Source organism: Phyllobates terribilis, unplaced genomic scaffold, assembly GCF_046119375.1.
Source record: "Phyllobates terribilis strain yellow unplaced genomic scaffold, ASM4611937v1 Scaffold_1__5_contigs__length_1240528914, whole genome shotgun sequence".
Lineage (NCBI taxonomy): Eukaryota > Metazoa > Chordata > Amphibia > Anura > Dendrobatidae > Phyllobates > Phyllobates terribilis.
This window is the reverse complement of record NW_027362761.1, coordinates 864,225,236-864,252,432: the sequence shown is the minus strand read 5'-3', so window position 1 is coordinate 864,252,432 and position 27,197 is coordinate 864,225,236. Positions and strand designations below refer to the sequence as shown.

The window sequence follows — 27,197 nt, the reverse complement described above, 5'->3', positions numbered from 1 at the left end:
AGAGCAAGCATACACCCCTTTTGCTCTGGCAGTTTCTGGACTGATACAGAATCTGCTTCTGGAGCAGAAATGTTTTCAGCGACTGACGACTACTCTTCCTCCGCAGGATCCCGCAGCCTGATGGTAGCGGAGTCAGTCGTCACTGCTGATATATCCGAGGCAGGGCCGAGTTCCCTAGTCCCCCCTCCATTGTGGTATCCCAACAATTCCTTTTCCCCGCAAGTTCCCCCATTTTTATCGACCTCTGGTACAAAAGTAGATGTCACAAATTTTTACCCCCTTTGGTTTTTTTCAAAATTTTGTAACCCAAGAAGTCCTGCAAGTCACCTTGTTTTGAGAAATACCACACAACTTGTCAATTAAATTACCAGGAATGACACCAAATTGTGTGGCAGGTTTTTTTTTTTTCCTTTTTTCAAAAAATGTATATGTATATTTTCTGTTTAGTGGGCCCCAATAGAGATTCTATTTTATTACTTGTCCCATAAAAATGTATATTTTCATCATTAAGACACATTTTACCGCAATTCCAGGCCACGATCATCCTTTACCAAACTATTATCCACACAAATTCTCGTCCACTTGCCCACGTCTGTAAACTCAAGAATGACCCCACAAATATTCTTGAAAAGTTAGGTCATCTGACAATTCCAGGACTTGATTACTCACAAAAATATTTTTGACCATTCATCTTAGTTTGACTGTTTTTTACGACTATCTTGCTACACAAAACTGTTATTTGCATATATATTACTTGTATATTATTTATGTTGGTGATACAGGCATGATCATTTTATTGGAGGATCTCTAATAATGAGGCTGTTCTGTACTTATACACTATGGGTTTTACTACATGGTTCTTTCCGAACCTCCTGAACCAGACAATACTTTCAGGATTCTGTAGGGCATTGGTTGTTTTGTGCACATAGGGGTTCCTAACTTGGCGGGCGGGAGCCTGTTATGGTGTACCACGTCTATTTGCACATTCGTCCCTTTTATATAGGGGATTGATGGCGCTAAACAGACATTGTACGACCTGTCTCTGAAAGATAAACCTGTTATTCTAGTCCTGCTGGTGTTATTTCATCTTTGGAACAAACTCAGGTTTGCCACATTTTGAACATTTTTCCCTCCACTCCAGTACAGTTTATTCTTCTTGCTACACTATACAAAATTGCAAGACAATGTTTTGTTAGCAACACCAAGTTTTATAATCAGCAAATACGTTTTTAGGGGCATGCGTCCCTCTGTGAGTAATAATTCCTGGAAGGATTTTCCTGTTTGGTAGCTCAATGTCTCTGTAAGTTTTGAATGGGTCCTGGAATTCCATCAATTTTACTCTAAATGGTGCGCCATCTATTATATGGGTACAGCCGTGTGTCCAGTGCTCACATTAGTGCCATATTGGATGTATTTCTGAACACTGAAAAACTAGTTCAATAAAATTTGAGGTGTGTGCCTCAGAATGTCCAAAAAAAGATTCATGAAAGTGACAGTGAAGAAAATACAAATTGTAATTTTTCAAACTTATGTTGCATCAGCTGCATAAAGAATGGTGGTCTCAAACTACTCACTACCTCCTTAGACAAATACATTAGAGGGTATAATTTACAAAAAGACATTTTATGTGAGTTTTCTGTTCTTGAACCACAGAGACTCTGCAGATATCTATTCCAAATAGAGCCAAATTTATGTTCCAAAATTCAAATAGTGCCCCTTCCTGTCCAAGCTCTGCCGTTTGTCCAAACAGAACTTTTTGACTACATGTGGGGTATCGCCACGCTCCTAAGACAGTGGAAAACAAACTGTGGGATCCATATTGTGGTGTTGCCTCTTGCAAAAGTGAGAAATTTAGGGCTAAAGCAATATTATATTGAAAAAAATAAAAATTTTCAATTTGACGACCTAATGTTATCAAATTCTGTGTAATACCTCAGGGTTCCAAACGCTCACTATACCCCTGCATAAAATTCTTGATGGGTGTAGTTTTGAAAATGGGGTCACTTGTCGGGGGGTTCTGCTGTTTAGGCACCTTAGGGACCCTGAAAATGCGACATGGTATCCGTAATCTTTTTCAGCCAAATTTGTGTTCCAAATTTCAATTTGCCCTCCTTCTCTTCCGAGCCCTGCTGTTTGTCCAAACAGAGGTTTCTGAACACATTTACATGTTTGTGTGTGTATGTATATGTATATATGTATATGTATGTGTGTATATATATATATATATATGTGTATATATATATATATATATATGTGTATATATATATATATATATATATATATATATATATATATATATATATATACATACATATATACATACACATACACATATTAGTACAGCCCAAAAGTTTGGACACACCTTCTCAATTAAAGATTTTTCTGTATTTTCATGACTTTGAAAATTGTACATTCACACTGAAGGCATCAAAACTATGAATTAACACATGTGGAATTATATACTTAACAAAAAAGTGTGAAACAACTGAAAATATGTCTTATATTCTAGGATCTTCAAAGTAGCCACCTTTTGCTTTGATGACTGCTTTGCACACTCTTGGCATTTTGATTTCACAGAAGTTTGATTTACTTGGAGTTATATTCTGTTGTTTAAGTGTTCCCTTTTATTTTTTTGAGCAGTGTATGTGTATGTATGCGTGTGTAATATATATATATATATATATATATATATATATATATATATATATATATATATATATATATACACACAGTTAGGTCCATATATATTTGGACAGAGACAACATTTTTCTAATTTTGGTTCTAGACATTACCACAATGAATTTTAAACAAAACAATTCAGATGCAGTTGCAGTTCAGACTTTCAGCTTTCATTTGAGGGTATCCACATTAAAATTGGATGAAGGGTTTAGGAGTTTCAGCTCCTTAACATGTGCCACCCTGTTTTTAAAGGGACCAAAAGTAATTGGACAATTGACTCCAAGGCTATTTCGTGGACAGGTGTGGACAATCCCTTCGTTATGTCATTCTCAATTAAGCAGATAAAAGGCATGGAGTTGATTTGAGGTGTGGTGCTTGCATTTGGAAGGTTTTGGTGTGAAGTAAACATGCGGTCAAAGGAGCTCTCCATGCAGGTGAAACAAGCCATCCTTAAGCTGCAAAAACAGAAAAAACCCATCCGAGAAATTGCTACAATATTAGGAGTGGCAAAATCTACAGTTTGGTACATCCTGAGAAAGAAAGAAAGCACTGGTGAACTCATCAATGCAAAAAGACCTGGGCACCCACAGAAGACAACAGTGGTGGATGATCGCAGAATAATCTCCATGGTGAAGAGAAACCCCTTCACAACAGCCAACCAAGTGAACAACACTCTCCAGGAGGTAGGCGTATCAATATCCAAATCTAACATAAAGAGAAGACTGCATGAAAGTCAATACAGAGGGTTCACTGCATGGTGCAAGCCACTCATAAGCATCAAGAAGAAAAAGGCTAGACTGGACTTTGCTAAAAAACATCTAAAAAAGCCAGCACAGTTCTGGAAGAACATTCTTTGGACAGATGAAACCAAGATCAACCTCTACCAGAATGATGGAAAGAGAAAAGTATGGTGAAGGCGTGGTACAGCTCATGATCCAAAGCATACCACATCATCTGTAAAATACGGCGGAGGCAGTGTGATGGCTTGGGCATGCATGGCTGCCTGTGGCACTGGGTCACTAGTGTTTATTGATGATGTGGCACAGGACAGAAGCCGCCGAATGAATTCTGATGTATTCAGAGCCATACTGTGTGCTCAGATCCAGCCAAATGAAGCCAAACTGATTGGTTGTCGTTTCATACTACAGATGGACAATGACCCAAAACATAAAGCCAAAGCAACCCAGGAGTTTATTAAAGCAAAGAAGTGGAATATTCTTGAATGGCCAAGTCAGTCACCTGATCTCAACCCAATTGAGCCGCATTTCACTTGTTAAAGACTAAACTTCAGACAGAAAGGCCCACAAACAAACAGCAACTGAAAACCACCGCAGTGAAGGCCTGGCAGAGCATCAAAAAGGAGGAAACACAGCGTCTGGTGATGTCCATGAGTTCAAGACTTCAGGCAGTCATTGCCAACAAAGGGTTTTCAACCAAGTACTAGAAATGAACATTTTATTTACAATTATTTAATCTGTCCAATTACTTTTGGTCCCTTTAAAAACAGGGTTGCACATGTTAAGGAGCTGAAACTCCTAAACCCTTCATCCAATTTTAATGTGGATACCCTCAAATGAAAGCTGAAAGTCTGAACTTCAACTGCATCTGAATTGTTTTGTTTAAAATTCATTGTGGTAATGTCTAGAACCAAAATTAGAAAAATGTTGTTTCTGTCCAAATATATATGGACATAACTGTATGTATGTGTGTGTGTGTGTGTGTGTGTGTGTGTGTGTGTGTATATATATTATAAAAATCAGCGTGCTCAGATGAAAATTTTAGTGGTAAAATTTATTCATTCCACTTTGTATTAATACCTGTGTAGTGCCTGAAGGGTTAAAAAATTTCCTGCCTGCAGTTTAAGTATTTGAGGGGTGCGGTTTTTAAAACTGTATCACTTTTGGGGAGTTACCAATCAATGCGCCCCTCAAAGTCCATTTAAATCTGAATAGGTTCCTAAAGAAACAAGTTTTGTAAACTTCTTGAAAAAATGATGAGAAATTGCTGCTAAACCCCTGTAAAATCCTAACAAAATAAAATATTTGAAAAATGATGCAGATGTAAAGTAGACCTATGGGAAATGTTAATTAATAATTTTATACAGCATGACTTTCTGGTTTAAGGATATAAAAATTGATAGTTTGAAAATTGCGATTTTATTTTCTTTTTCAATATTTTCTCAAACTGCGATATTTTAACAAACGCAAAAAATGTTGATCTAAATTTACCACCAACAAAGTATAATGTGTCACGAAAAAACATTCTCAGAATGACTGGGATTTGTTCAAGCGTTCCAAAGTTATTACCACATTAAGTGACCCTGGTCAGATTTCTAAAATTTGGCTTGGTCATTAAGGTCAAAATTAGCTCAGTCGCTAACAGATTATTTGAATGACAAATGAAATAAAAAACGGAAAGACCCGTACAGAAGATCGGTTGCACTTTCTAAATGTGAACAATGTAAATATTTAGTAACAAACACAAAAGCCTGTACAAGACAAATAACATTTAAAATTGTGCCGTTGTGCCAGAACATGTTTCCTTGGCCAAAGATTGGCACTGGGATACAACCCATATAACAATCATGATAACCAATAGTCATGTAAATGTGCTGTACATTTAGAGATGAGTATGAATGAAAACTACCCCTAATGTGAGGTCAAGTAGCATTCAGTAAAGAAAGGTGTACAGACAGATAATGCCGTATCAAAAGAATATATAACAGAAAATAAGCCATGATGTGTGCAATAAAGTGCCATGGGAAAATTACCACCAGATCCATTAGCTTATATTAAAAGCATCATATGGGAAAAAGGACCCCATGCGTATCGCCATAGGAGGTGGCTTCCTCGGGTTTCCCATATGATGCTTTTTCTATGAGCAAATTTAACTGGTGACTATGGTACTTTATTGCACATATCTGTTGCTTATTTTCTTTTTCATCTTTTTATACTGCACTATTTGTCTGTACATGCGCATTGCACTTTTCTTCTTTACTAAATGCATCTTGATATCACTTTTAAAGGTAGTGCCCATTCATATTTATCTCTTATATCCACCAGATTTACATGGTTCTATTGGTTATCATGACTATTATATGGGTGCTATCCCAGTGCCAATCTTTGGCCTAGGAAACAGGTTCTTGCACAATTTTAAGGCCACGGCCCCACTATCAGTATTTGGTCAGTATTCGGTCAGTATTTTTTCTCAGGAGTGGGAGCCAAAACCAGGTGAGGAACAATCAGAGAAAAGGTATAATAGGAACAAGTCACCAATTCTGTATTTATTACGTGCTCCGGGTTTTGGCTCCCACTCCTGAGAAAAAATACTGACTGAATACTGACCAAATACTGATAGTGGGGCCGTGGCCTTAATGTTTTTATTTGTCTTGTCTAGGTTGTTGTGTTTGTTACTAAATAAATATTTACGTTGTTCAAATTTAGGAATTGCAACCAATCTTTTGCACGTATCTATCCTCTTTTTTTTTCATTACTGATGAATAGAAGGTTAAGCTTCTCATAATATGGTAACACACACAAAATATATTTTGAGTCCTTCATTGTGCAAAAGTTTCAAAACATAATAAAAAAAAAATTAAACTTACCCTTAGAATAAAGTTAATGTCCTTACACTACGCGATGTAATTCTGTTAAAAAAATAAGATTGCACACAATCGCTGGCTTTTTTTTTTCCATTCAGCCCCCACCCACCCCCAAAAAAATTTGCTTTGTACCTCAAAATGGTGCCATTAGAAATGGGTAATAATCGTCCCGCAAAAAAACAAACCTTTATGTGGCCATCTTGTCTGGAAAAGTAAACGGGGCACACAAGGAGACTCTAGCAAGGACATTAAGAAACAAAACAAAAAAAAGGTGCTGTTCCCTGGAGGCCCAAAATGACTGAGTCTTCTGGTTTTAGGGTTATTTTTTTAACCCCTTTTCACTCTTAAGAGTGAACTTAGGTAGATACTTTCTGTTCTTATTACAAACAGGATTTCAATGAAAGGTAATACGTTACTTTTAAACAGCCAGCCAACTACTTTAATAGGTTTCTTTTAATATCCCTTTTTTCTCTCAAGTGGCAAAAAATTGTGCCATGTTCTATTCCATCAGAAACATTTCATAGGTAAAAAAAAATAACTATTGATTGTGATATTTTTATCACTGGACCGTGAATATTTATATAATGTAAAAATGAGGAATCAATTATAAATCAAGAAGAGATGACTCTGCAAGGATTTTTAATTTTATTATAAAATGCACAATATAAAACCTTCTGAAAAATATATAATATTAGGTAATTAAAAAGAAAGACATAAAAATGGTTACAAGGTGTCAGCCTTGATATGTTTTCCACAGCAATATGTAAATAATTAGGTCGCAAACCGTTCTAATGGCAAATAACTGGAGAAAATGGCAGAAAATCCAGAATTATTATATTAAGTGCAACAAACCTAAAAAATGTGCAAACCTCCAAGTTCCTGCCCTATAACATAAGCGACCGACATTCATCATCTTTGGTTACACACTTGGAAGTGCTATAAGTAAGTCTATACACTGGCTCCAAGCCGCAAGCCTTTTCAGTGACTCTGGTGCTTCCAGTGTAAAACAGTCACGCTCCGAAAGCATAGTCCTTTCTTATTGAGCACAATTTAATTATTGCAGATGAGAGGAGCATCCTGTTCAGACTGGAGATCTGAGAGTCCAGGCCCTACTTTCTCAAATACACAATGTGAAATGTTCAACTTTCTAAAGGACGTTTCCACCCCGCTGTCACACATACTCTCGTGGTACTGCTGTTTGTAGTCATCTGATGCCACAGACTCTGGATCTATGGAAAAGAAAATGAAAAAGAAATTCAGTGTTTTAAAATCAAGTTTACATGTTTTTATGTAAATTATAGACCAGAGATCCATTTGCTCTAGGAGTAGAGTATCTTTAGCAGGGTATAGAATGGCTGCCCCCCGGCTCATTCACCTCGAGAGGCCTACTAGAAAAATGGATGAGCTGCTGATCCTTCTGAGAACTACTTCTTCCTTGGTGAGCAGCAGAATGTACCTTTTCCCTGACTAGCAAAGTAGTCCAGGGTTTATGAACAGCAGAGATGTCTAAGAGTGAGCCCCACCTCCTCAATATCTCCGCCCAGGCAATCTATTACCTTATAGCTCCACACTTAAGTTGCAATGTAGCCAGGTCATGCTGTGATCTTCAGCATGGTCACTAACCTAGTAGCTCTAACATATATCTATATTTTTTGTTTATTAACAGCTGCAGTTTAATTTTTTTTAATAAGTAAAACAAAAAGAAATACACTATATAAATTGGTCATCACCTTAATTGTATTGACCTGCAGAATAAACCATTTGGATTAGGATGTGTCTGAGTAAGTACTCATACCAGTCAATGCATTTTTACAGCTTCAGAGGTCTTTCTGGACTGAATCCCTCTGTCTTGTCTAGAATACAAGGACATGCTCACCTTTTTCTGGTGCCTGAGAAAGAGAGTCAGAGGATTGGGGTGTATGTTTAATGCTTGGCAGTGACTGCTCGATGATATCAACAGCTTCTGTGAATGACATTGTTTTCAAGGCAGTCAGAAGCTCTGTTACCGTTCCTCCGGAAACCTGTAGTGTGGTAGGAAACATTAATTTGGAAAACTTAAACCAGCTGCTGTCACTTAACTTTTTTAGGACTTGACTTATTATATAACACATTATTTCTTTTTAGTACTAAACAGACTGACAGGCAGTCAGCCATACAGCCAAGGCAGGACCGTATGACTTTGGTAGGCCTAGGCTTCTATGGCCCACTATATCCTTTTTTGGCTATTGCAATCGTATGCATGATGTTTTTGTGTCGTGTCATCGCAAAGCTGTTGAGCATCTAAGACACTGTTTCCTAAACACCAATCTTCATGGTCCACAGTAAATCATATTTTCAGGTTTTCCTTAGTATTGCACAAGTGAGAGAACCAGTGGCAATTTCTGATGCTTTGATAATAATTCCATCACTTGGGCAATACAGAGGAAATCCTGAAAGCTTCATCTGTTGGGGAGCCGTGAGGACATGAGGTTAAGAAATGCTGATCTAAGAACTTGAATGGTGAGGATTGGAGTTGGTTAGGTACAGAAATACACTGCTCAAAATAATAAAGGGAACACTTAAACAACAGAATATAACTCCAAGTAAATCAAACTTCTGTGAAATCAAACTGTCCACTTAGGAAGCAACACTGATTGACAATCAATTTCACATGCTGTTGGAATAGACAATAGATGGAAATTATTGGCAATTATCAAGACACACTCAATAAAGGAGTGGTTCTCCACAGACCACATCTTGGTACCAATGCTTTCTGGCTGATGTTTTGGTCAGTTTAGAATGTTGGTTGTGCTTTCACACTTGTAGCAAGAAACAGACTCTACAACCCACAGAAGTTGCTCAGGTAGTGCAGCTCATCCAGGATGGCACATCAATGCGAGCTGTGGCAAGAAGGTTTGCTGTGTCTGTCAGCGTAGTGTCCAGAGGCTGAAGACGCTACCAGGAGACAGACCAGTACACCAGGAGATGTGGAGGGGGCTGTAGGAGGGCAACAACCCAGCAGCAGGACCGCTACCTCCGCCATTTGTGCAAGGAGGAACAGGAGGAGCACTGCCAGAGCCCTGCAAAATAACCTCCAGCAGGCCACAAATGTGCAGGTGTCTGCACAAACGATTAGAAACCGACTCCATGAGGGTGGTATGAGGGCCCAACGTCCACAGATGGGGGTTGTGCTCACAGCCCAACACCGTGCAGGACGCTTGGCATTTGCCACAGAACACCAGGATTGGCACAGTCCTCACTGGCGCCCTGTGCTCTTCACAGATGAAAGCAGGTTCACACTGAGCACATGTGACAGAGTATGGAGACGCCATGGAGAGCGATCTGCTGCCTGCAACATCCTTCAGCATGACCGGTTTGGCAGTGGGTCAGTAATGGTGTGGGGTGGCATTTCTTTGGAGGGCCGCACAGCCCTCCATGTGCTCGCCAGAGGTAGCCTGACTGCCATTAGATGAGATCCTCAGACCCCTTGTGAGACCATATGCTGGTGCGGTTGGCACTGAGTTCCTCCTAATGCAGGACAATGCCAGACCTCATGTGGCTGAAGTGTGTCAGCAGTTCCTGCAAGATGAAAGCATTGAAGCTGTGGACTGGCCTGCCCGTTCCCCAGACCTGAATCCGATTGAGCACATCTGGGACATCATGTCTCGCTCCATCCACCAACGTCACGTTGCACCACAGACTGTCCAGGAGTTGGCGGATGCTTTAGTCCAGGTCTGGGAGGAGATCCCACAGGAGACCATCCGCAACCTCATCAGGAGCATGCCCAGGCGTTGTAGGGAGGTCATACAAGCACGTGGAGGCCACACATAATACTGAGCCTCATTTTGACTTGCTTTAAGGACATTACATCAAAGTTGGATCGGCCTGTAGTGTGTTTTTCCACTTTAATTTTGGGGTCCAGGCCTCCATTGGTTAATGAATTTGATTTCCATTGATGATTTTTGTGTGATTTTGTTGTCAGCACATTCAACTTTGTACAGAACAAAGTATTCAATGAGAATATTTCATTCAATCAGATCTAGGATGTGTTATTTGAGTGTTCCCTTTATTTTTTTGAGCAGTGTATTTGGACAGTGACCGAATCTTTGTGATTTGTGATCATCATGCCACTATGTTAGATTTAAAATGAAGCAACTGAGATACAATTGAAGTGTAGACTTTCAGGTTTAATTAAAGGGGATGAACAAAAATATCCTGTAAAATGTTTAGGTATTGCAACCATTTTTATACAAAGACTCCTTATTTCAGGACTCAAAAGTAAATGAACAAATTAACTTAATCATTAATAAAATGTTAATTTTAAATACTTTGTAGAGAATCCTTTGCAGGCAATGACTGAAGTCCGGAAGCCACAGACGTCACCCAAACACTGGGTTTCCTCTGTTGTGATGCCTTGCAAATCCTTTACTGCAGCTGACTCCAGTTCTTGCTTGTTTGTGGCTCTTCTTGCCTTAAAGGGATTTTCCCAATAACAAAAGTTTATTTTAACCAATAGCTCTTGGAATAATAATAATTTCCACAATTGGATGTGTTTAAATAAAATGTCCCTGTGCTGAGATAATCTTATAAATGTGCCCCTGCTGTGTACTGTGTAATGGCTGTGTCTGACCGTGGAGGAACATGGTCAGATCATACCATAGATCCTAGGCAGGGGAGGAAGCAAAAGAGAGAATATACAGACATTACAGCCGGGGATCACAGTGGATTCTTTCTTTGAAGTAAACATGGATTAAAAACAGGCAGTGAAATGTTTTGCCTCAGAATCAGCTGTGATCCCATGCTGTAATGTCTGTATACTCTTTTGCTTCCTCCTCTGCCCAGGAGCTGTGGTATGATCAGACCATGTTCCATAAACGGTCAGACACGGCCATTACACAGTACACAGCAGGGGAACATTTATAAGATTAAATAAAATGTTCCTGTGCTGAGATAAACGCATCCAATTGTGGAAATTATTATTATTCCAAGATCTAGTGATTAAAATAAAGGGGTTGTCCCACGAACAAAAGTTTAAGTATGGTCTTAAAGTAGAAAAAATCCAGCACTCTGAAGTGGGTAAGATGAAATAATGTGAATAATTTTATTTATAGTGGTCCTTGTTGACCATGTGTATAATCATGACGTTTCAGTCGTCTAAGACCTTCTTCAAACATGGTGTGGATATAACCATAAACAAAATATGCCATGAGCAATATAATATACGAAAAAGCAAGGCCTAATGATCAGGTGAAAATCATCTAAAACATCAGGATACAGAAGTCCAGTTTAATAGAAGAACAACGGTACAGACGGATATTGTAGTATCTTATTTTGTGATTATTTTTGTGCTATTTAGACCTCGCAGCCTTTACACCATATTCTTTACTAGGAATTTGCCAATCTTTTACCCTCTATTAATTTTGGGCTATTATGTTGTAAAACTCAGATACTACAATATCCATCTGTACATTGTTCTTATATAAAACCTGACTTTTGTATCCACATGTTTTAGATGATTTTCACTTGAACATTGTCATTTTTTTTCTTTCTATATTAGTGTTCATGGCATATTTTTTTATGTTTATTATATCCACAGTGTATGTTTCAAAAAGACGCTCAAAACGTCACGTATTATACACATTGTTAACAATGACCACGATAAATAAAATAATTAATGTTATTTGATCATACCCACTTCAGAAGGCCGGATTTTTTCTACTACTTGACATATAGGGAATGGGATCCTACCCGGGCACTTACACTCACTGAGAGTGCCGTACTTCTTTTCCATTAAGTTTTGCCTTAAGTATGTGAAATGCATGCTCGATGGGGTTGAGATCTGGTGAGTGACTCAGCCACTGCAGAATATTGCAATTTTGCCTTAAAAAACTAGTGGGTTGCTTTTACAGTATGTTTTCTATAATTGTCCATCTGTACTTTGAAGTGCTGACCAATCTACCTTGCTGCATTTGGTTGAATCTTAGCACAAAGTAAAGTCCTGTGCTCTTCAGAATTCATCCGGTTACTTCTGCCTTCAGTCACATCAAGAAACACTGGTGAAGCAGTGCATGCTCATGCCATTAAACTGCCTCCACCGTGTTTTACAGAGGATGTTGTGTGTTTTGGATCATGAGCCGTTCCAAGCCGCCTTCATACTTTCTTCCCATCATTCTGGTACAGGTTGATCTTAGTTTCATTTGTCCAAAGAATGCTTTTCCAAAACTGGACTGGCTTCTTTTAGATTTTTTTTTTGGCACAATCTGATCTGACCTTTCTATTTTTATGACTGATTAATGGTTTGTACCTTGTGGTGAACCCTCTGTATTTCTTCTCATGAAGTCTTCTCTTTATGGTAGACTTAGATACTGAAACACCTACTTCCTGGAGAGTGTTATTCACTTGGGGGGGGGGGGGACAGCAATGTTCTGAAGTGGTTTTTCTTCACCATGTAAAGGATTCTGCAATCATCCACTACTGTTGTCTTCCTTGGACGTTCTGGCCTTTTTAAGTTCCCAAACTCACGAGGGTGCTCTTTTATTTAGCCAGTCCTAACATTTCTGCTATCAGTCTGATGGATTTCTCTTTATCAGCCTAGTGATGGACTGTTTATCTTCCAATGAGAGTTCCTTTGACCAAGTTGTGGGTTCACAGCAACAGCTTCCAAATGCAAGTGCCACACCTGAAATCAGTTTCCAGACCTTTTACCTGCTTAACTGATAATGGATTAATGAGGGAATAGCTCATGCAGCCCATTAAAAAGCATTTGAGATAACTGTCCAATTACTTTCGGTACCTTTTTAATAAGAGGCAGTTACATATTAAAGAGCTGTAATTCCTCAATCCCTACTCCAAGTAGAATGTGAATACCCTCAAAATAAATTTGAGTCTGCACTTTAAGCCTATACTGATTATATAGCTGGATCTTGAATATGTTTTGGTAAACCGCTAAAAAGTCAAAACTTGTCACTGTCCAAATATTTCTGGATCTGACAGGATTGGAGATACAATCTCGGCCATCTTGATGAAGGCTGGAGTCACACTCCTGACTCATGAAGAAACGTACACCTATAAATTAAATCAGGAATGTCAGACGAGCGGCATACATCTTAGGATTTGCAGCGAGGTGCACACAATCTGGAGTAAGATTTGTGGTCTAGCAAATGCATTCATCGTATATTTGACGAGCGGCTGTCTCTGCGTCCCTGTCCCTCCCAAGCATCGGCCATCTCGGTAGAATGGGAACAAACTGGTCTGAAGATGCCAAAAGTTGAAAAATTAAGGCACAAGTCCAAGTTGCGCATACATTTTGTAACTTTTCAAAGCTTTTACACCAGAATTCTGGCATGAAAGCTTTGGTGAATCGGGCCCTAAGATGTTAAAACAGTAAAAATATTCTTTGTATACGACATCAATATATTCAACAGCACTTTACAATTAGGGAAGTAACGAACAAGTTAAAGGACAATAAAGAAGTCTTCAAAATCATTGACTGTAAAGTGCCATAGACCATGTTGATGCTACATAAAGTTTTATTACTATCATTTATAATGCCTCACATAAGAGCAATGTACAAGATGTACAGAAGACCTGAGAGCAGCCATTCCTAATACTATACTACAGTGACCATCCTCTTCCTTCTCATCTAAAGGACATAATGCTAGTGTAATTTTATCTCTCAACACTCATTTTACATTAAAGTAGGCCTCATGACAACTTTCTCAGAAATAATTGGCCATAGAAGCCAGTCAGTTTAGATTTTGTGTATATTTTGTGGTGGATAAATGAAACATGAACTCTGAATGGGTGACACATGATGCAAGGACACTCTGTGCCCAGATACAGTTTTTCAAAATTGGTCACCTTCTCTTAATTACCCTTGAACAGGGACAAGTACACAGGACATGCTTACCTCAAAATTGTCCAGTACCGTTTTGGAAGGTAAGGGGCTTAACCTAAAAGCATTGTTTAAAATGCCCAAGCCAAGGTGCTGTGCCAGTGTGGACCAGTTCTTGTCTGCATCTTCACTTTGTAACAATGAGTAAAGTTTCTGCTTTGAGTCATCACTAAGGCTGTTCATGTCTCCTAGAAAATGAAGATTATTTTGGCTTAAAGGGGTTGTCTGGTTTTTATAACTCATTGTAGAATATTGTATTAATCTGGCATTACATTGGCTGATTATTGTGAAAGAACGTCAGCAAGGATACGGTAAATGTAACCGACCTATATGAAACCTCACAGAGACAATAGAATGCAGCAAAGAGTATATTACATTAAAATATAACTTTTAATTGTATCATATGAAATCAAACTGAGATATAAAGCCAACTGACGACCAACAAACAACAAAACCGTCTATTAAAGTGCTAGTGCTCAGTATAACCAGTGGTCGAGATAAAAATTGGTTTGATCTCACCAACGTTCAAAGTTATTCTCCTCACCGCAGGCTAGTAAAGCAGAGAAAAAAAAATGTGATAGAGGAAAATAACCTTTCCCCTATTATCATCCCCTATCGAACCAGAAGTGACGCTGCATATGACGCGTATGTCTTGAAATTTTGGATATCTGGTTCAAGGGCCGGAAATTACGTCAGACTCATTCGCAAACCGGAAGGAACACATCGCATATGACGCTTGTGTCTCAAAGTCTGAGATCTGTGATCCAAGGATCGGAAATGGCATCAGACGCCTAATTGAGGATGAGCACCTTAAACCATAAAACGACACCAAATATGGTGTCCTGATAGACCAATTCTTGTATATGAGTACTGACACGACCTACCAGACCCAACACCGAACTGCTTGCCACTGCAGGAGTTCCACTCTCTTTATTTTTTGTACCCCTGTATTCCCTAATCTCCACTTATGAGCCCTCCAACTGGAGGGGGAAACGTGTGGAGAGGCTACATATTTATTTGTGGGTAACATCTAGCAGGTCTACGCTTGGGGACTGCCCTTGTGAGGGCAGAAGCAATGCATGGGCACGACCGGGGATGATGGAGAAAAATAACTTTTCCCCTTTATAATGTATTTTGTTTTCTCTGCTCCTGCTTTACAAACCTGTGGTGGATAGAATAACTTTAAACGTTGGTGAGATCAAACCAATTTTTATAGCACTGGTTATACTGAGCACTAGCACTTTAATACACTGTTTTGTTGTTTGTTGGTCATCAGTTGGCTTTATATTTCAGGTTGATTTTATATGATACAATTAAAAGTTATATGTTAATGTAATATACTGTATTTTCCGGCGTATAAGACGACTTTTTAACCCCTGAAAATCTTCTCAAAAGTCAGGAGTAGTCTTATACGCCGTGTGTCATCTTATAGGGCGTATACCCTTAGAGTCCTAATGTTGGGGGAGGAGGATATATATATATAATACAGTACAGACCAAAAGTTTGGAAACACCTTCTCATTTAAAGATTTTTCTGTATTTTCATGACTATGAAAATTGTACATTCACACTGAAGGCATCAAAACTATGAATTAACACATGTGGAATTATATACTTAACAAAAAAGTGTGAAACAACTGAAAATATGTCTTATATTCTAGGTTCTTCAAAGTAGCCACCTTTTGCTTTGATGACTGCTTTGCACACCCTTGGCATTCTCTTGATGAGCTTCAAGAGGTAGTCACCGGACATGGTTTTCACTTCACAGGTGTGCCCTGTCAGGTTTAATAAGTGGGATTTCTTGCCTTAAAAATGGGGTTGGGACCATCAGTTGTGTTTTGCAGAAGTCTGGTGGATACACAGCTGATAGTCCTACTGAATAGAGACTGTTAGAATTTGTATTATGGCAAGAAAAAAGTAGCTAAGTAAAGAAAAACGAGTGGCCATCATTACTTTAAGAAATGAAGGTCAGTCAGTCTGAAAAATTGGGAAAACTTTGAAAGTGTCAGCAAGTGCAGTTGCAAAAACCATCTGCGATGCAGCTATGCTGTGTGCCAGCTATTAAGGAGCATGAAGTCACTGCTCCCCGTGCACACAGTCCCAGCGTGGGGAGCAGTGACTTCCGGCAGCTGATCTCTCCTTGTGAGCCGCGCATGGTAGTGACCCCATGCGCGGCTCACATGGTGAGATCGGTGCGGGCGGGCAGACAGGACGCAGCGCTGGAGGAGAGAAGAAAGGTGAGTAGAAGTGTTTATTTTTTTTTATGTGCAGCATGATGGGAATTAGGGGGACCAGGCATACCAAAATAAGGATGAGGGGGCATACATAACAGGATAAAGGCGAGGGGGCCATACATACCAGGATAAGGCTGAGGGGGGCATACATAACAGGATAAAGATGAGGGGGCCATACATACCAGGATAAGGCTGAGGTGTGCCATGCATACCAGGATAGGAATTAGGTGTGCCATGCATACCAGAATAGGAATGAGGGGTGTTATGCATACCAGGATAGGGATGAGGGGTGCCATGCATACCAGGATAGGGATGAGGGGTGTTATGCATACCAGGATAGGGATGAGAGGTGCCATGCATACCAGGATGGAGGGATGCCAGGCATACCAGGATGGGGATGGGGGCCACGTATAAAAGGAAGGGGGGGCATATATACCAGGATGGGGGATATTGTCAGAATTGGGGGACATTACGCCTATACCAGTGTCAGCAGAAGACCTCCCCCTTAAAAGTGCATTGTGAACACATTTTTTGCTTACATTTTATTTCTATTTTCCTCCTCTAAAACCTAGGTGTGTCTTATGGTCCGGTGCATCTTATAGTCCGAAAAATACAGTATTTATGGTAATTTATAAGCCCTCCGTCTCCAAGACTATCAGAGCGGTAGCACATACCTCTGGCCCGCCCTTGTATCCTATTACTGGTACCTCCTTCTCTGCCTGTCTGATCTCGCTCCTGAGGACTGCAGTGACGAGGTGGGGGGCGCCTCACCGGGAAAGTGTAAGTGAAGCAAGCTGCAGGCGTCCGGGACGCCCGGGGTATGGAAAAGAGAGAGCGGTGCTGTGCCCAGAAAAACACGCCTCTTTCACTCGTCTGGCCCGCCCTTGTATTACCTCCTTCTCCGCCTCTCAGATCTTGCTCCTGAGGACTGCAGTGAAGCGGCGCAGGTGCGCATGTGCGAGATCTGAGAGGCAGAGAAGGAGGCAATACAAGGGCGGGCCAGACGAGTGAAAGAGGCGTGTTTTTCTGGGCACAGCACCGCTCTTTCTCTTTTTTCCATACCCCGGGGGTCCCAGACGCCTGCAGCTTGCTTCACTTACACCTTTCCGGTGAGGCGCCCCCTCACCTCGTCACTTGCAGTCCTCAGGAGCGAGATCAGAGAGGCAGAGAAGGAGGTACCAGTAATAGGATACAAGGGTGGGCCAGAAGGATGTGCTACCGCCCTGATAGTCTTGGAGACAGGGAGGGCTGGGCAGGCAGGGAGAGCTGACCAATCCAAGCAGGATTTGTATACAACAACCAGCCAATCGCCGGTAAGGTTCATCACTTTAAAATTACCATATTGAAATCAAATCAGATTTTTTTAATTTTTACCGTATGTGCGTTAGAAGAGGGGTAGTCTTATATGGCGAGCATATCCCAAACTCTTTATATTAACTGGAAAAGTTGGGGGGTCGTCTTATAGACCCAGTTATCTTATACTCCGGAAAATTCGGAACTCTTTTTGCTGAATTTTACTGATTATTGTGAACTAGTGTTCCTAGGAATGTTTGTTTCTCAGTAATCGGGCAGGGTAAACTGGCTGACAACCACCCGACGAACGACCGTAAAGGTCAGGTGAAATGATTTTTATGCTGACGTAAAATTAATTGTTCTCGGGAGGTCATCATTCTGTATAAACAGGAACTATTCTGGCGAGATCAATGACTGTCTCGGCACACAGAACTATCTATTGCTAATCATTCTGTGTGCATAGAAAATAATGCTTAATATTTCTACAATGCACTTTACAACACCATCAAACTATAAATTTCTAGTGTTCTTCTTTAACTCTAGCTGAATCTCCATATTCTTAGGATTTATTTATAATACTCCTCTTCAACTGTAGTTTATTCTGCATTTTCAGGTTTGAGGTGGACATGTGCTTTTGGATGTAAACTGAATAAAGAGCACCTAGGACAGAACTTGTCCTTGTGACATGCTAGCAGGAAGTATTATCTAACAGGTACCTATAGTAATCTCTGCCATGATCTAATTGTAAGAAGGCATCTGCCTATCCCATCAGAGAATAACAACAAGAATCTGACCGGATGGCAGAAGTTAACATATTTGTCATATAAATGAAAAATATGGAAGGAAACCGTGGGTTTATAACATCAGACAAATGATCCACGGTGGAAGCAAATTTTATTTTAGTGTAAGGATTTAAACGGAGGCCACATAAATGGTAAGCTACTAATTGTAACTGTATTGTAAACAATTTTTATTGTTCTATAGTAGTAATCTAGTGAGTCTGCAGCCAGACGTTACTACACTCTCACTTGATTAGTGGTCATTGGCCTATGAATTATAGTGTTCTACGTCACAACACTGGTAAGGCTCATGCAATTGGTCCAATTTCGGAACGCAATGCCAGAACTGGCCGGCGCTCTCCTGACCCAAGTGAGACAGCATCATCTATAATATAACTGGTGATGCGTGTCTCTGTCTGAAGCCTTTATAGACTGTGCAAGCACAACACGCCTGCGCAGTCTGGCTCCAGACAGAAGAACGCATTAAGCCGTTACAGGTAAGAGGAGTGTGTATGGCGCCGGAGATCACGGTATGAGTAGACACTGAACGCATACCGCGATCTCCGGCGCCATACTTACCTGACCGGGAGGAGCGTTGCCGCGGCGCCTCTCTTCGCCGGAGACCGGGGCAGGAGTGAGGCGTCGGAATCGGCGCATTTGCATAGCGCTATCAGGCGCCATTTTACTGGAGACACATTTGTAGTGTGTCTTCAGCAAAATGGCCCCGGACAGCGCGGTATGGACATGCGCGTACTTCGGCACCGCACTGCGGTGTCACAGTACACAGCAGCGCTGGAGCACATTGAAGAAACGTGAGTATAAGTGTTTATTTTTTTGTATGTGTGCAGCGTGAAAAGGATGAGGGGTGCCATACATACCAGGATTGGGGGATGAGGGGTGCCACGCATACCAGAATTGGGGGTGAGGGGGGTCACGCATACCAGGATTGGGGGATGAGGGGGGGCCACGCATACCAGGATTGGGGGATGAGGGGGGGTCACGCATACCAGAATTGGGGGGTGAGGGGGGGGTCACGCATACCAGAATTGGGGGGTGAGGGGGGGGTTACGCATACCAGGATTGGGGGGTGAGGGGGGCCACGCATACCAGGATTGAGGGTTGAGGGGGGACACGCATACCAGGATTGAGGGTTGAGGGGGGCCACGCATACCAGGATTGAGGGTTGAGGGGGGCCACGCATACCAGGATTGAGGGTTGAGGGGGGCCACGCATACCAGGATTGAGGGTTGAGGGGGGCCACGCATACCAGGATTGAGGGGGGCCACGCATACCAGGATTGAGGGGGGCCACGCATACCAGGATTGAGGGGGGCCACGCATACCAGGATTTGAGGATTGTGGGGGGCCACGCATACCAGGATTGAGGGTTGAGGGGGGCCACGCATACCAGGATTGAGGGTTGAGGGGGGCCACGCATACCAGGATTGAGGGGGGCCACGCATACCAGGATTTGAGGGTTGAGGGGGGCCACGCATACCAGGATTTGAGGGTTGAGGGGGGCCACGCATACCAGCATTTGAGGGTTGAGGGGGGCCACGCATACCAGGATTTGAGGGTTGAGGGGGGCCACGCATACCAGGATTTGAGGGTTGAGGGGGGCCACGCATACCAGGATTTGAGGGTTGAGGGGGGCCACGCATACCAGGATTTGAGGGTTGAGGGAGGCCACGCATACCAGGATTTGAGGGTTGAGGGAGGCCACGCATACCAGCATTTGAGGGTTGAGGGTTGAGGGGGGCCACGCATACCAGGGTTGAGGGGGGCCACGCATACCAGGATTGGGGGTTGAGGGGGGCCACGCATACCAGGATTGGGGGGTGAGGGGGGGCCACGCATACCAGGATTGGGGGGTGAGGGGGGGCCACGCATACCAGGATTGGGGGGTGAGGGGGGGCCACGCATATCAGGATTGGGGGGTGAGGGGGGCCACGCATATCAGGATTGGGGGGTGAGGGTTGCCACGCATATCAGGATTGGGGGGTGAGGGGACCATGCATACCAGCAATGGGGATGAGGGGTGCCATGCATACCAGCAATGGGGATGAGGGGTGCCATGCATACCAGCAATGGGGATGAGGGGTGCCATGCATACCAGCAATGGGGATGAGGGGTGCCATGCATACCAGCAATGGGGATGAGGGGTGCCATGCATACCAGCAATGGGGATGAGGGGTGCCATGCATACCAGCAATGGGGATGAGGGGTGCCATGCATACCAGAATAGGGATGAGGGGTGCCATGCATACCAGGATTGGGGGATGAAGGAGTGCCATGCATACCAGGATAGGGATGAGGGGTGCCATGCATACTAGAATAGGGATGAGGGGTGCCATGCATACCAGGATTGGGGGATGAAGGAGTGCCATGCATACCAGGATTGGGGATGAGGGAGCTATGCATACTAGAATAGGGATGAGGGGTGCCATGCATACCAGGATTGGGGGATGAAGGAGTGCCATGCATACCAGGATTGGGGGTTGAGGGGGGCCACGCATACCAGGATTGGGGGGTGAGGGGGGGCCACGCATACCAGGATTGGGGGGTGAGGGGGGGCCACGCATACCAGGATTGAGGGTTGAGGGGGGGCCACGCATACCAGGATTGAGGGTTGAGGGGGGGCCACGCATACCAGGATTGAGGGTTGAGGGGGGCCACGCATACCAGGATTGAGGGGGGCCACGCATACCAGGATTGAGGGGGGCCACGCATACCAGGATTTGAGGATTGAGGGGGGCCACGCATACCAGGATTTGAGGATTGAGGGGGGCCACGCATACCAGGATTTGAGGGTTGAGGGGGGCCACGCATACCAGGGTTGAGGGGGGCCACGCATACCAGGATTGAGGGGGGCCACGCATACCAGGATTTGAGGGTTGAGGGGGGCCACGCATACCAGGATTTGAGGATTGAGGGGGGCCACGCATACCAGGATTTGAGGGTTGAGGGGGGCCACGCATACCAGCATTTGAGGGTTGAGGGGGGCCACGCATACCAGCATTTGAGGGTTGAGGGGGGCCACGCATACCAGCATTTGAGGGTTGAGGGGGGCCACGCATACCAGCATTTGAGGGTTGAGGGGGGCCACGCATACCAGCATTTGAGGGTTGAGGGGGGCCACGCATACCAGGATTTGAGGGTTGAGGGAGGCCACGCATACCAGCATTTGAGGGTTGAGGGGGGCCACGCATACCAGGATTGAGGGGGGCCACGCATACCAGGGTTGAGGGGGGCCACGCATACCAGGGTTGAGGGGGGCCACGCATACCAGGGTTGAGGGGGGCCACGCATACCAGGATTGGGGGTTGAGGGGGGCCACGCATACCAGGATTGGGGGGTGAGGGGGGGCCACGCATACCAGGATTGGGGGGTGAGGGGGGGCCACGCATACCAGGATTGGGGGGTGAGGGGGGGCCACGCATATCAGGATTGGGGGGTGAGGGGGGCCACGCATATCAGGATTGGGGGGTGAGGGTTGCCACGCATATCAGGATTGGGGGGTGAGGGGACCATGCATACCAGCAATGGGGATGAGGGGTGCCATGCATACCAGCAATGGGGATGAGGGGTGCCATGCATACCAGCAATGGGGATGAGGGGTGCCATGCATACCAGAATAGGGATGAGGGGTGCCATGCATACCAGGATTGGGGGATGAAGGAGTGCCATGCATACCAGGATAGGGATGAGGGGTGCCATGCATACCAGGATAGGGATGAGGGGTGCCATGCATACTAGAATAGGGATGAGGGGTGCCATGCATACCAGGATTGGGGGATGAAGGAGTGCCATGCATACCAGGATTGGGGTTGAGGGAGCCATGCATACCAGGATTGGGGATGAGGGAGCTATGCATACTAGAATAGGGATGAGGGGTGCCATGCATACCAGGATTGGGGGATGAAGGAGTGCCACGCATACCAGGATTGGGGGTTGAGGGGGGCCACGCATACCAGGATTGGGGGGTGAGGGGGGGCCACGCATACCAGGATTGAGGGTTGAGGGGGGCCACGCATACCAGAATTGAGGGTTGAGGGGGGCCACGCATACCAGGATTGAGGGGGGCCACGCATACCAGGATTGAGGGGGGCCACGCATACCAGGATTGAGGGGGGCCACGCATACCAGGATTTGAGGATTGAGGGGGGCCACGCATACCAGGATTTGAGGATTGAGGGGGGCCACGCATACCAGGATTTGAGGGTTGAGGGGGGCCACGCATACCAGCATTTGAGGGTTGAGGGGGGCCACGCATACCAGGATTGAGGGGGGCCACGCATACCAGGGTTGAGGGGGGCCACGCATACCAGGGTTGAGGGGGGCCACGCATACCAGGGTTGAGGGGGGCCACGCATACCAGGATTGGGGGTTGAGGGGGGCCACGCATACCAGGATTGAGGGGGGCCACGCATACCAGGATTTGAGGGTTGAGGGGGGCCACGCATACCAGGATTGAGGGGGGCCACGCATACCAGGATTTGAGGGTTGAGGGGGGCCACGCATACCAGGATTTGAGGATTGAGGGGGGCCACGCATACCAGGATTTGAGGGTTGAGGGGGGCCACGCATACCAGGATTTGAGGGTTGAGGGGGGCCACGCATACCAGCATTTGAGGGTTGAGGGGGGCCACGCATACCAGCATTTGAGGGTTGAGGGGGGCCACGCATACCAGCATTTGAGGGTTGAGGGGGGCCACGCATACCAGCATTTGAGGGTTGAGGGGGGCCACGCATACCAGCATTTGAGGGTTGAGGGGGGCCACGCATACCAGGATTTGAGGGTTGAGGGGGGCCACGCATACCAGGATTTGAGGGTTGAGGGGGGCCACGCATACCAGGATTGAGGGTTGAGGGGGGCCACGCATACCAGGATTGGGGGGTGAGGGGGGGCCACGCATACCAGGATTGGGGGGTGAGGGGGGGCCACGCATACCAGGATTGGGGGGTGAGGGTTGCCACGCATATCAGGATTGGGGGGTGAGGGGACCATGCATACCAGCAATGGGGATGAGGGGTGCCATGCATACCAGCAATGGGGATGAGGGGTGCCATGCATACCAGCAATGGGGATGAGGGGTGCCATGCATACCAGCAATGGGGATGAGGGGTGCCATGCATACCAGCAATGGGGATGAGGGGTGCCATGCATACCAGCAATGGGGATGAGGGGTGCCATGCATACCAGAATAGGGATGAGGGGTGCCATGCATACCAGGATTGGGGGATGAAGGAGTGCCATGCATACCAGGATAGGGATGAGGGGTGCCATGCATACTAGAATAGGGATGAGGGGTGCCATGCATACCAGGATTGGGGGATGAAGGAGTGCCATGCATACCAGGATTGGGGTTGAGGGAGCCATGCATACCAGGATTGGAGATGAGGGAGCTATGCATACTAGAATAGGGATGAGGGGTGCCATGCATACCAGGATTGGGGGATGAAGGAGTGCCATGCATACCAGGATTGGGGGATGAAGGAGTGCCATGCATACCAGGATTGGGGTTGAGGGAGCCATGCATACCAGGATTGGGGATGAGGGAGCTATGCATACTAGGATTGGGGATGAGGGTGCCATGCATACCAGGATTGGGGATGACGGTGCCATGCATACCAGGTTTCTGGGATGAGGAGGCCATACATAACAGAATTGGGATGAGGGGTACCATGCATACCAGGATGAGGGATGGGGTGGCATGCATACCAGGATAGGGATGAGGGATGGGGTACCATGCATACCAGGATTGAGGAGGATTGAGGATGAGGGGTACCATGCATACGAGGATGAGGGATGGGGTGTCATGCATACCAGGATAGGGATGAGGGGTGCCATGCATACTAGGATAGGATGGTGGGGGCAGCACATGGGAGACCATATACCAATAAAAATGCTCGCCACCGGGGCGTAGAACGGGTTCAATAGCTAGTAGAGATATATGAAGCTGTCATGCTTGGGTCAGCAGAGCCACCGCCAGTCCATGCTCTGACAGATTTGCATGGACAACTGCATGAGCATTTGTAGATACATACCTTGTAAATATATGTCTTCAGAAGATACTGTTGATATATATGGTTTTCCATTTAGTATTTCAAACACCTGTGAGATGAATATAAATAAAAAATTAAAAGTATTACTTACACTGATGAGCAAAAGGGTAACAATGTTTTGAACTTTTGTCTTTCAGGCTACATATCTCACCATCCCCTACTGCTTCGAACGTGAGGCTACCATCATTTTATAAACAATCATCTTGGCTATCTCATGCATAAATTTGGTATTTTGTAAATCCACCTTTGGCTTTCAACATTGCTTGAATCCTTATGCGCATGTTCTCGATCAGATTCAAACATGTCTCGCCTGAAATCTGATCCCAGGTCTCTTCTACACATTTCCAAAGTTGGTGCATACAGTTTTTTCTTCAACTCTACCCACAAGTGTTTGATTGGGTTCAGGTCTGGGGACTGTGGGGGTGAATCCAGTACCTCTACTTCATTGTCACTGAACCATTTCTTCCCCAATCTCCCTTTGGAAGTGCATTGAGGTGAAGGGTACATTGCTGGAAAAGGAAAAAAAAAAAAAAAAAAACTCTTTAAATCTCTTAGTTTGCGAGTGTGAACGAGCTGCGTGTGTCCGGAGCGTAAGTGCGAACGAAAGTAAGTGTGTGACTTGTTTTTCAGTGAAGAGGTATTGGGAATCCTGCAGAAAATACCTGTGTGAATTGCGGTGAGTGCTGCATTGTGACCTGCTGAGTGCTTTTCTACCTGTTTAGAGTTATTGGGCTTTTTAAAATCTATTTTCTCACTACAGTTTTAGTTTCTTAGTTTACTACCTGTGTATTTAAGGGTTAACTACATTGCACTAAAATCCTGAGGTGTAGATTTACTCACAAGGGGTTAATTAAGGGGAAGGGGTCATAATTAAGGGTTTATAAGGGGCAGCTGGTTGGGCATCAAGTCCTTTGGAAGTGCATTGAGGTGAAGGGTACATTGCTGGAAAAGGAAAAAAAAAACAAAAAAAAACAACTCTTTAAATCTCTTAGTTTGCGAGTGTGTACGAGCTGCGTGTGTCCGGAGCGTAAGTGCGAACGAAAGTAAGTGTGTGACTTGTTTTTCAGTGACTTTGGATTCAGGGAGTTTGGAAGGGAGGACTTAGGACTGAATTGCTGACTGTATTTCATTCTTTCTTTGCTTTACTTTTTACTTAATTAATCCACCTGACCTACTTAGCTGATTCCCCCGTCCATACTTGATACTTAATTGATCCCCCATCCATACTTAACTGATCCCGCGCCGATATCTAATTGATACACTTGCACATCCCTAATTGATCCCCGTCCATACACCTATATATAAATAATTGTGTTTTGTACTTGTATATATATACTGACTGTATCCCCATATTTAGAATGACGTCCATGTTGGCCGGAGCTGTGCAGTGTACATCTTGCGCAATGTATGCATTCCGTGAGCACCCGAGCGAGGATCCATACTGCTGCGAGAGATGTGAGCATATCGTGCACTTGGAAGCCCAAATTCTGGATCTAAGTGCTCAGATAGCGGTACTGAGGAGCATCGACAACATGGAACGGAGTTTGCTGCTCACCGAGCAGACACTCAATGGGTCAATACTGGGGGTGGAGCATAGAGGGGAAGTGCAGGCTGAACAGGCAGGGAGCTGGATAACAGTTTGGAGGGATAGAGGGAAGAAGTATAGGAAGACTGGCTCAGAACCGGCATTATTGGAGCACGACAGATCCTCTGACCGCCGGGGGAGGGGGGAAGTGTAGGGCAGGCAAGACAGGTTCTGGTAGTGGGTGACTCTATTATTAGGGGGACAGACAGGGCAATCTGTCACAAAGACCGGGATCGCCGAACGGTGTGCTGCCTCCCTGGCGCTAGAGTCCGGCACATCGCGGATCGGGTTGACAGGTTACTGGGTGGGGCTGGTGAAGACCCAGCGGTCATGGTCCACATCGGCACCAATGACAAAGTGAGTGGTAGATGGAGGGTCCTTAAAAATGATTTCAGGGACCTAGGTAGGAAGCTTAGGGCAAGGACCTCCAAGGTAGTTTTCTCAGAAATACTACCAATCCCGTGAGCCACACAGGAGCGCCAACAGGAGGTTAGGGAGGTGAATAAGTGGCTAAAGAGTTGGTGCAAGGCAGAAGGGTTTGGGTTCATGGAGAACTGGGCCGACTTCGCGGTCGGCTACAGGCTCTACCGTAGGGACGGGCTGCACCTCAATGGGAAGGGTGCAGCGGTGCTGGGGAAGAAGATGGCTAATAGGTTGGAGGAGTTTTTAAACTAGGCGGGGGGGGGGAACCAAGGACATAGGTGGGATGTGAGGCAAGCAAGGGGGACGGGGAGAAGTAAATATAATGAGGGTGGAGAGGGGGGTGGGGATAGTACAGTTAGATCGTTAGAGAAGAATAGGATGCTAAATAACCCCAAAGTTTTATCTTGCATGCTGACTAACGCAAGAAGCCTGACCAATAAGGCGGATGAGCTGCAGGCGCTTATATCGGAGGAGAGGTAGGACATCGTAGGTATAACAGAGACTTGGCTAGACGATAGCTACGACTGGGCGGTAAATTTATTAGATTATAGTTTATTTAGAAGGGACCGGAAACAGGGGAAAGGCGGAGGAGTCTGCTTATATGTAAAGTCATGTCTAAAACCCAGACTAAGGGAAGATATAGGAGAGGGAGAAGAGGGGGTCGAG

At 44.4% G+C, this 27,197-nt stretch overlaps 1 protein-coding gene across 1 annotated transcript in view; it reads right to left on the bottom strand.

Annotated features, from left to right (window-relative positions):
* Positions 1 to 6,911: 6,911 nt before the first annotated feature.
* Positions 6,912 to 27,197, bottom strand: part of NFKB1 (nuclear factor kappa B subunit 1) — a 176,668-nt gene continuing 156,382 nt past the window's right edge. The window contains exons 21-24 of the mRNA XM_073639153.1: positions 24,506 to 24,572; positions 14,169 to 14,341; positions 8,157 to 8,301; positions 6,912 to 7,509 (exon numbers count right to left, since the gene is read on the bottom strand). Coding sequence (XP_073495254.1) covers positions 7,331 to 7,509; positions 8,157 to 8,301; positions 14,169 to 14,341; positions 24,506 to 24,572 — 564 coding nt within the window. The 3' untranslated portion in view covers positions 6,912 to 7,330. The remainder of the gene's footprint in view (positions 7,510 to 8,156; positions 8,302 to 14,168; positions 14,342 to 24,505; positions 24,573 to 27,197) is intronic.